Raw genomic sequence first — 11,640 nt, forward strand, 5'->3', positions numbered from 1 at the left:
GTGTGTATGTGCGTGTGTGTGTCCATGTGTGTGTGTGTGTGTGTGTGTGTGTGTGTTTCCATGTGTGTGTGTGTGTGTGTGTGTGTTTCCATGTGTGTGTGTGTGTGTGTTCCCAAGACAATCACAAAAGCATCCAACGGAGATAATCCCTGTGAAACAGAGCAGGGGTGAAACAGCAGGCGCTTCACGACGGAAAGCACAGCGCCCAGTTCACGTCTGGCGTCTCGAAGGTCAACCCATCCCGAGCTCGCCGCACGACTCACAGGTGTGCGCACAACCACGTCCAACATTCCAAGGAGAGCCACAAGCACGGTTCCCTCGCTGTGCGGGGGCTAGCTGAGGACACCTACCGACGCATCGTCAGCGTGGTGTGAAAACCCCAGCCCCATCCTCCTGACCGCGTCCCAGAATGCATCTGCCACCTAGGCGAGCATTTTACACTCGTCTGTTGGAGCGGGAAACGGCCACACCGCACCTCCACTACACTCTTGTTATTCGACTCAGCTATAAGGTGGATCCCGTGGCCAATGTTAGGACAAGCTGAAGAGGAGGAGCCTAGCATCGAGTCTGCCTGGGTGAGGGGGGCGATTCCCACAACAGCCTCCCATGCAAAGTGTGCATGCCCTCAAGGTATTGCATTGAATTGCAAGACTCTTTAGATAGTCCTAAAAAAATATATAAATATATATGGACTTGATTTAATTGATCCGAGTTGTGGTCGTGTGCATTAAAGGGTTGGGGGGGGGGAAATCGATTCATGGTGGAATCGTGATTCTTATCTTCTATGATACTGGAATGGATTAATAACTTCCAAAAAATATATAAAAACAACATGATAGTGTCAATAGGTAACCATGTTTTCATGCCATCATTTGCCACAGTGCCTTTTTGGAGCACAGCGGACGGGAGTAGAACCTGAAATGAACCCCACTTGGAATCGGGCATTGATTTTGAATCGGGACTCAACTTTGTACTGAAACAAAGAACCAAAATCAAATCGTGAGACACCGAAAGAGGAATTCCATAGTGCATATAGACGGGTGAGGAGAGATCCATCAGTGTGAGCTGACAGGGCTGTGTAATACCAGGTGTGCCTGCCATCTTTCTGAGGTGCTATCTGGAAACAAGATGGCAGGTCAAGCGAGCGGGGTCAAACAAGAGAGAGGGAAATGGAGACAGCGAGAGACAGAGAAAGTCTGTGCATTCCAGCTGTCTGGGCGCTTTTAGAGCATGGATCACCGTGAATTACGGGGATCAACCGACACACCTCGTTCGCTCGCACCATCCAGCACATCACCGCAACCGTAGTGGGATCCAGCTGTATCGCCATAGCTACGGGGGAGGCACCAGATGACAACAGCATTTCACACTCCACCAGTTCAGGAGTGCATGCGTCAGGCTGGTATGTTTACGATGCTAATTTATTGGCCTAACGTCAACTTGATATTCTAACACGGTTCTTAGCCTGGTTTAAGTCGACATGCGAACCCCCCCCCAAATACACACACACACACACACACACACACACACACACACACACACACACACACACACACACACACACACACACACACACACACACACACACACACACACACACACACACACACACACACACACACACACACACAAGGTAGAGAGCCAACCGAAATCCACATCTGAGGCACAGGGGGGGGCTTCAATATTCGGGGGGCTTCGGGGCGAGATGGAGAAGAAAAGGGGGGAGAGCTAAAAAGATAAAAGGAAGAGAGAGAGTGTCTGAGGGAGTGAGTGAGTGAGCATACCTGTGCTGTAGGCCAGCGGGGACACAGGGCTCTTGGGGGGAAGCATGCTCTTCATTCTGCTGGCTTCCTCAGGGTGGTTGAAACGGAAGAAGTACGATTTACCCAGACACAAGGAGTAACCTGGAAATACACACACACAATTAGTACTGCTATTAATTATTACAGGTGACATTGTCACACACACACACACACACACACACACACACACACACACACACACACACACACACACACACACACACACACACACACACACACACACTATTTATTCTGCCCATCAATTAAGCTGAGAGGGCCCGACATTAAACAAGATGTCAGGGTCACAACCTTGGTAATACACACAGAAAGCAACAGCTGTCCAAATACCTCTGCAACCAGGCAAGAGAGAGTGGGAGAGAGACCAAGAGACAGGGGGAGAGAGAAAAAGAGAGAGAGGGGGAGAGAGACCAAGAGACAGGGGGAGAGAGAAAAAGAGAGAGAGACCAAGTGAGTGAGGGGGAAAAGAGATAAAGAGAGAGAGGCCGTAACCAAAGGGAAGCAGAGAGAAGAGCGAGAGGCAGAAATGAGCAAGTGTGAGCACATCAAGGAGAGATTCACAAAAACACTAATTGTGGGGCAGAGGAGGAGTGAAGATGACAGAGACTCGTGACACAGAACACAAGAGAATCCCAACGCTGTAATTATCTGTTCCTTCAATACCCCCGTTAGAAGGGGCAGGATAGGGTCGGATTGACAGTAAATACCTAGTGTGTGTGTGTGTGTGTGTGTGTGTGTGTGTGTGTGTGTGTGTGTGTGTGTGTGTGTGTGTGTGTGTGTGTGTGTGTGTGTGTGTGTGTGTGTGTGTGTGTGTGTGTGTGTGTGTGTGGAACATCATCTCCATAACGGCTTGATTACAGCAGAGAGATGCCTCGGGCCTGAAGTCAGTCCGTAACCGCTAAGCAACGATGGAGTGAGGCTGTGGAAAAAAACTGAATGGAAAGAAAGCTAACTCGCTCTTTCTCTCTCTCCATCTTTTATCCTGCGCCCACCACCTTCCTCCAAAACAAGATTTTGAGAAGGCACAGCCTCTTCAAAACACCAGGATTAAACTGCCATGTTATCATTTAAAAAAGTCTAAATCCTCATATTTTACAGTACATTTGTATGCAAGTGACGTGTTCAGTTATTTCGCCTCGTGTAGTTACATTGTTATTAATACTTTACATCATGCATTTGTACTGGATTTCTAAGGGAGTATCTGTTCCATCTACAGTATAACCCCTTTAAATCAAAGCAATCTCTTCTCATGAATAGTACGACAAGCCGCGAGAGCTCAAGAACACGTCATTATCACACACACACACACACACACACACGCTTAGTGCGTGTTTAGTCTATACAGCTGGACTGCTAACATCCCCAAAACACACACTTGCATAAACACCGTCTTGCTGGGTTGGTCAAACACCACAGGTTTGGCGGCGTTGCTCACACATAGATCAAAAGATCAGAGCAGGTCTGGGAGGGGAGCAAGACGGGGAGAGGGAGAGAGAGATGGAGAGGGATCGGGAGAGACAGGAGTTGTCTGGGATTGTGCTTTAGTCAGCAAGAGCCAAAAAACCTTTTTCCTGAATTCCAGAGAGGTTTTAAAGTGTGTGTGGGTGTGAGTATTGGGGTATGCAATTCCAGTGACTCGCAGTGTCTTTCGGTATTTAGCATGACAACACACACACACACACACACACACACACACACACACACACACACACACACACACACACACACACACACACACACACACACACACACACACACACACACACACACACACACACACACACACACACACACTCAGCCAGCTGCCCCTAGTCTCTCCATATGCCCCTTTTAAAAGGGGAGCATTAAGTGCGCTGTCCTTATTTGTTCACAGCAGCCCTCCCTGCCTTTACATTTCCTCTGAATTCTTTAACAACAATCTGTCCACCGTTTCCTATCAGCAGCACACATAAAAGAACATAAGACAGAGAGGGGGGTTTCAGAAATCAACCACCTTATATCCTCAATACGGGAATTTAATGGATTTAAGAATTAACAAACTCAAATGTCATAAACAACACCAAACTTCTTTGACACCGCATTCCCTCAGTTTACGCTTCATTTATTGGCTCATATTCTTGGCCTCCCACTGAGACGGTTCCACTGATCCCCCTCCTCCGTCATCCAACCTTCAACTGGAAACACACGCACGTCTGTTTATACACATTTATGGACTAATTTGAAGTTTGCAATCTACAAAGTCAGACCTCAGGGCCTTTTGGGTATCCAGATGTAGGCACAGTATCATTTCTGGACACGATTTCACCCAGCCACTATCCATATGTACGCTGCCGCAGCCGCAATGTTTTGGGAATGGAAATTCGAAACCGTCTTTTGGTTTGGTTGAAAATAAAATGGAGGAACTGCAGAAATTAAGTAAATTAGGTTAAAATAAGCTAAATAAACGAGATATGAATACCCCTCTTTTTGAGATGATAACATTTCAAGAATGTTTTTTCACTTTTATACAATTTAATTATTGATGAAATATGTAAAAGTCCCTGATTGACTGGAACATACATTATTCACTCCTGTTTTGGCACAGACCACTCTAGCTGACTGCACCCCAGGGGCTGTGTAATTGTAGGCCTACCCTAACAATCACACTTGACACGTTCAGGGGCAAGAGGGTCCAACAATGCAATGAAAAACAAACGTTGTCGTGAGCACTGCTGGAGGTGTCAAATCATTTGTCTGGAGGTTTGATAACCAATCGATTTTCTTATCGCTGGTTATCTCTTGCTTGCTACATCCTATATAATCCAGATAACCGAACACACGCACACGCACACGCACACGCAACAACAATAGTACGCTATACAATAAAGTATTGCGTTAGACTTCAATATAAAGACGACATGCCCTTAGGGAGGATTAGCTTACAAAGAGAAATGTCTTTGAAATACAATCACAATGAACTTGTGCATTGTTGGACAGGTGTCAGGTATATCATTGCAGACGGTATTGCTGCTACTCCCTACAGCCTGTGGTTATAACCTGGTGGTTAAATACAACAACAGGTATAACACTACTGAAGCTTATCATTCATTCAACAACAACAACAACGACCAAACAACAAACAAGAGATAGGCTTCATCAATAACGTAAACCCTCCCATATGTTGTCTCGGATTGCTTTGCACTTTGTTAAAGGTTAACCACTCAACATTTGCTAAACACTCACTCAGTCATAATGAAAAATCTAGTCTTGGGGCACCATGACTTAAACAAACTCATATCGCGGCTTACCTAATATATGGGCTTAAAAATAAACGTAGCCTACTACCAAGGTGTGTGCTCGGATGCTGGGTCAACATCACAAGCAACGCCTTCTTGCAAGGGAAGAAGGTAACCACTCGGGGCGAAACAAATGAGATGCATTTTATAAAGATCCGCTACAAACCTTTTTATTGCGTCCCATTCAATGAATATCGTTGCTGTATTACTTCTTGTGTTCCCCAATCCTACAGTGTGGTCAATGAGTTTTTCCCGAGAAGTGAGAGCCGCTGATGAAAATGAGCGGTGTATCCCTTGTTATTTTTCTCCTTTCTCCAGAAGACAAACTTTCATGATCCTCTCTCTTCTCCCCTCTGTTCTTCCGAGGTTTACCCCTGCACAATTCAAGAGGCTGAGACGAGGACCGCACCAACTTTCCCGACACGGGGGAGGGGGCTCAGGATTTACAAGCGAACTCGGTTCAAAGACAACCCGAAAGAGCAATAACCTTGCATATGGCTTGCAGCAGAAATGTGGAAAAGAACTCAAAAACAGACAGTTGCCAATAAGTACCCGTGTGCTTTCATTGAGGCTCGTTGTCCATACTCTACGTTTTCATTAACACCCCTATTGTGAGTTGGGAGGTACAAAGGCGAATAGTCAGCGAGGTATTTTGTGGACGCCCCCACCACTTCTTCTTTGTCTGCCTACTTTTCTTTGGCCCCTAGAACTACCTTTAAGTTACTCAATACCAGTAGAGATGTCTGCTGTTCGGAGGTTTCTTGCTTAAACGATGACTATTTCTATGAATACTGCTTTCTTGATTATTTCTAAGATTTTATATGTGTATATTTTTATGTGGTGAAAGCTTGTGACATTGAATAGAGTTGGGGGGGGGGGGGGGGGGGGTATTGAATAAGTAGAGGGTGGGGGAAGGGGGACGGGACTAAAACTGCTGTAAATTGACAATCAAGCCAACGAAAGGGAAACTAATTGTGAATAAGAGGACAAACAATTGAAAGGAGGCATCAATGTATTTCAAAACGTCAATATTTTGTTTTTTCATCAGGGAGCATTTGGTCGTTTTCTTATGTTTTTTTTTTTATATCCTCATGACTCACTTAAAGGCACCCAGTGCAACTTTATGTAAACATTCAATGAAAAATAAACATTCAATTTCTAGTCTTTTTTACACGTAGTAAGTTTCAATAACTCCATACCATTACATATCGACATTCAAGGAGCAAAGATGAGACGTCGTTGTGTGGTGAGAACTGATAGAAAATCGTAAACTACAACAATCGCCGTCGGGGAGAAGCCATTTTTCCATTGACTGGAAGCCTGCTTTATTTATTGTAGGTTACAAAAAATAAAGAAAATGGCGGCATTGTTGTTGTTATTGATTTTGTATCAGTTCTCACCACACAACGACGTCTCATCTTAGCTGCTTAAATGTCGGTATGTAATGGTATGGAGTTATTGAAACTTACTACGTGTAAAAAAGACTAGAAATTGAATGTTTATTTTTAAGCCTCGAAAGTTGCACTGGGTGCCTTTAACATTAGTCACAGGTTCAATTCTTGAGAAATACATTGGTCATCACAAACCCTTGTTATGTGTTATGTTTGTGCTTATGCGATTAATTCAAGATGGACTAACTCATCATCAAACAAACATTTCTTTGTTAGGGAAAACCAATACGGTCACTACCAAAAAGGGTCTAAACGTTTTTGAGAAAAAGCAAGGGAATTATCCATCCATGGAAAAGAGTTGTATCCCATATATAGCCTACCTCTTGCTTATGATGTAGACGTGTTGGCTTTGCTATAATCCAATTATTAAAGACAACTTTCACACAGGGGTACATAAGTCTCCCTCATCCCAGGTCAAAGCAGGGATCAATGGACCTCAAATCAGAGAAACATCAGGGACAGAGCTAATCATCTCCAAATAGAGAGTGTGCGTGTGTATGTGTGTGTGTGTGTGTGTGTGTGTGTGTGTGTGTGTGTGTGTGTGTGTGTGTGTGTGTGTGTGTGTATGTGTGTGTGTGTGTGTGTGTGTGTGTGTGTGTGTGTGTGGTCAGACTCACTGAACCCTGCCGAACTGCAGCCACAGTATTTAGCGTATCTTAAGCCTCCTGCCTCACTGTCTCTCACTGTCGGCCGGCCTCACTCTCTCTGTCTGTCTCTCTCTATCTTTTACGTTCGTTTACCCCTTCCACCCTCTTGAACTCTCCAAGCCCTCCGTTTGGTTGACCCCCGAAGACTTTCCAAACCATCTTGCCCTTTTGGCCTGTGACTCTCCCATTCTCTCTTTACGCCCCCCCCCCCCCCCCCCCCCCCCCACCCTCCCAGCCCCCGCGCCTACAGCTGGCCCACCAAGGCCTCCCTTGTGTGTTTGTAGACACAGACACACACACACAGACACACCCACACACACACGGCCAAACACACACACACACACACACACACACACACACACACACACACACACACACACACACACACACACACACACACACACACACACACACACACACACACACAGACACCCCTCCCACACACACACACACACACCATCATGTTGTCAATATTTGAATCAGCCGGTCAGAGCAACGGAGACAAACAGCCTGGTCAATATTTAACAAAAAAAGATTAGCTGACTGGACCTCAGCGTAAACATGCGGGTAAGAAGGGTTCAGGGAAACGCCGAACAATGGAGCGTTTCAGTACGAGAGGAAGAGTTGAGGTGAGAGCCGTGGAGCTAGGAGGTGTTCTCCGGGCTTTATGAGGGCAAGAACACAATAGAAAATGATGGAATGGAAAATAGATGATGGGGGCGTCGGTTGTACAACTGCTAAACTAAACAGAAAGAGACCTCCCAAAAAGGGAGGAAGGAAAGGACACAAGGACACAGAAGAAGAGCGACACTGAGTCAAAGACAAATATAGATTAGAGAGAAAGGAGAAAAAACACACCAAAAATAAAGCTTAAGAGCGATTAGGAGAGTGTATGTGTGTGCGTGAGTGTGAGTGTGTACCAGTGTGTTTGAGTGTATGCGAGAGTGTGGGTCAATGTGTGTGTGTGTGTGTGTGTGTGTGTGTGTGTGTGTGTGTGTGTGTGTGTCAATGTGTGTGTGTGTGTGGTAGGGCTGAGGGGAGGGTTTGAAATGTTCTGGAGACTGCTGTGTTTCTGTGCAGTGTTTGGAAGCTGTGATTCATCAGAGCCTAACCACTGGTAATGAAACTACGGTAACATATTAAACCACACACACACACACACACACACACACATACACATACACATACACATACACATACACATACACACACACACACACACACATATATACAGCTACAGCACTTAGCAACATCAAAATATTACGTTTGCACACCATGCACATTTGCAGTCATACAAAAAAGGATCTGTGTATTATTCGGCTGTACATTTTAGGCACATTAGGGATTTTTCCATTTGGAGTCTCCAACTATTACAGTGGTAGCATGACTCATGCACACATTCTTAAGGAACTCCAGCCGGCCAAACCACAAACCAACCAGCATACACACTGAGATTATGAAATACTACAAGTATGTGTGCGGATCCTTGCTGTGCAGTTCACTGTTGATACGCTTAGCTTTAGCCAGTGATTCTCAAATGGGGGTACGTGTACCCCTAGCGGTATTTTGAAGGATTGCAATTGGTACTGATTGATTGACCAAAATCATGAAAACTAGCCCTTGTGAGTAAATTCACACCACCCATGTAATATTCATTTTTATAAATAGCATGCACCTACATCATTTATGTCCAATACCATGTTTTTCCCCTTTACCAAATAATTCGTGCAGGTGAAAGGGCTGCTTGGCTGAAAATAATATCCTTGAGGGGAAAAGTCAGGAAAGACATATTCAGAAACACTGCGCTAAGCAACAACACCTAACTTTACAAAACATGTGTTATATTATCGGCCAATAGATGGCAGTATAATGTTTCTCTCTCTCTCTCTCTCTCTCTCTCTCTCTCTCTCTCTCTCTCTCTCTCTCTCTCTCTCTCTCTCTCTCTCTCTCTCTCTCTCTCTCTCTCTCTCTCTCTCTCTCTCTCTCTCTCTCTCTCTCTCTCTCTCTCTCTCTCAAATAAGCTTGTGGTATGGGTGTGTGTTTGTGTTGCTGTGTGTGTGTGTTTGGGTTGCTGTGTGTGTGTGTTTGAGTGCTTACCCTGAGTGAGTGGTGTGGGAACAGTGACCTGCACTCCGTCCAGACTGCAGAGGTGACCGCAGGGTCCAGAGTGACCACCCCTCCTGTGGTAACATTATCATAACAAGGTTGGCATTGGAGGAGGTCAAAGCTGTCTATTTTATTATGGGCTCCACCTACTGTAGCTTTTTTTTTTTTTAAATATGTTACATTACTGTTATATGTGCAGCAGTTAACCCCAGTAAAGCGCCTATCGTTTATAAAACCATAGGTTGTTATCCACCTTATCCACTCAAAAGACCTAGACTCACTAAGACCAACCTTCATTGAAGATAAGACAGTGCTCTGCCTCAATCCCGGGCCCCTCGATGCTGATGTCTTGGGGTACTGGGGCGTCGTCTCGCCAATGCGGGTCACTCCTGGTAGGGTGAAGACACAAAGCTTTGAAGGAGCACTATAATGGCAAATTCATTGTGTGTTAAAGTCGTCATTGGTCAAATCGAGCCCCTCCGAGGTACAAGACGGAAGACTTTCAGAATATATATTTTTTATAAACAGTGTCCACTCTTACTGTCTTTTCAACTGTGTTTACGCAAACTAGTGTAGCTCAGCTGGTTTAATTGGATGAGCTAATTGGCTGAGCTAATGAGTTTCATCTATTTTAGATACAATAAGCAACAGGTCAATAAAGTTTAACCTTGTGGTTGTTATATTTATTTATTATCTCACATCAGCATATGAAACACTAGCATGGGAAAACTGCAACAAATTATCCTGCTAGTTACTACTTTGTAAACTAACACATCACTCAAAATCATTCTAATAATTGTAACTACCAAGCGATTGACATGGGATTAAAGCTTTTGATTATTCTCTATTGACTCTGTTTCTCTCATTATCAGATACAGCTAGCCCCCTCACTTCCTCCTCAGGCTCAAAGGCTTGTCTGTAGTCTTTATGGAAATCAAAACGCACAGTGAGAGCGAAACAGTAAACTAATTCAGAGTGAAAGCATCCGATTGTAGTTGAGCACAGGGGCATTGGAACGTAGCCGAGAGACTGCACTTCAGTCATTCATTGCTCTCATCTATCAAGCTAGTTAGCTCTCATGGCTCAGCTGACTCAACACAAACACAAACAAAGAGAAAGTCAACAAATAAGCAGGCCCTCAGAGGACCTCTGAGCAAAAGGAATAGTTTCCCAGGACGACACACACACTATTTCACAAGCACTCAATTGGCTCTTGTCGGGTACAAAAAAAATAAAGGACTCCTTTGTCTCTCTCTGGTGGTTTCTTTGAGGAGAGAAAAATGTTTCCTTTGCTTTTCCCTTTATCACTAATTAACATTGGCAACGAGCCAAGAGAAAAGCACTCAGTTGTTCGACGGGGCTTTGCCTGTCGGTCCAATTGTACTTCTGTTTAATCTGTTATTTGTTGGCAACATCTGTTTGAGTATCGTTTTGGAGCCGGGTTGATCGGCCGCCTGGTTCTCTCTCCCTGGGTTCCTGTTGCTCTGACGCGCCTGTCGGCATGTTGACTTGGCTCCCACGAATAGTAATGAGGCAACACCTCAGCGGCACTGATCAATGTGTGGCTCTGTGTGTGTGTGTGTGTGTGTGTGTGTGTGTGTGTGTGTGTGTGTGTGTGTGTGTGTGTGTGTGTGTGGTGTGTGTGTGTGTGCATGTGTGTGTGTGTGTGTTTGGGTATGTGTGCCTGTGTGTGTGTGTGTGTGTGTGTGTGTGTGTGTGTGTGTGTGTGTGTATGTGTGTGTGTGTGTGTGTGTGTGTGTTGGGTATGTGTGCCTGTGTGCATGTGTGTGTATATGTGTGTGTGTGTGTGTGTGTTGGGGTATGTGTGTGTGCATGTGTATGTCTATGTACATGAGTGTCTGAGTGTTTGTGTGTGCAAGAGCTTCAGCTGTGGATTGTTGACATCGAAGACACCGCACATTCACAAATATACCCATATGACATCACCAAGGGGAAAATACCATCATACTACAGTTGTGTGTGTGTGTGTGTGTGTGTGTGTGTGTGTGTGTGTGTGTGTGTGTGTGTGTGTGTGTGTGTGTGTGTGTGTGTGTGTGTGTGTGTGTGTGTGTGTTACCTTCGTTAAGCGGCAGCAGTGTGATAGCTATACTCAGCCTACCGCTGCCGAGGCTCACCAGATGGGGCATGGCTGTTTGTACCTTCAATGCTTTCCCTGTGTCAATCATGTCAAGGGGCGGGACTAGAGAGGAAGGAGATGACAACATCAGTTTGTAGGCATATATTGTTGCACTGCATTGTATTATTAACAGTGTTTTGCAACGTTGTGTTTGTACTTTAGAGGTCTCCTTAGTCGAGTCATCAGCCACAATATCTTTTACTG

The 11,640-nt window shown here is 44.9% G+C and overlaps 1 protein-coding gene across 1 annotated transcript in view; it reads right to left on the bottom strand.

Annotated features, from left to right (window-relative positions):
* Positions 1–11,640, bottom strand: part of LOC132452052 (pleckstrin homology-like domain family B member 2) — a 38,597-nt gene that overhangs the window by 26,896 nt on the left and 61 nt on the right. Inside the window, 6 exon segments of the mRNA XM_060044409.1 lie at positions 1,785–1,904; positions 9,291–9,356; positions 9,359–9,373; positions 9,591–9,671; positions 9,674–9,688; positions 11,377–11,640. The exon segment at positions 11,377–11,640 is cut by the window's right edge and continues 61 nt beyond it. Coding sequence (XP_059900392.1) covers positions 1,785–1,904; positions 9,291–9,356; positions 9,359–9,373; positions 9,591–9,671; positions 9,674–9,688; positions 11,377–11,524 — 445 coding nt within the window. The 5' untranslated portion in view covers positions 11,525–11,640.

Source organism: Gadus macrocephalus, chromosome 23 (genome assembly GCF_031168955.1).
Source record: "Gadus macrocephalus chromosome 23, ASM3116895v1".
In the NCBI taxonomy this organism is placed as follows: Eukaryota; Metazoa; Chordata; class Actinopteri; order Gadiformes; family Gadidae; genus Gadus; species Gadus macrocephalus.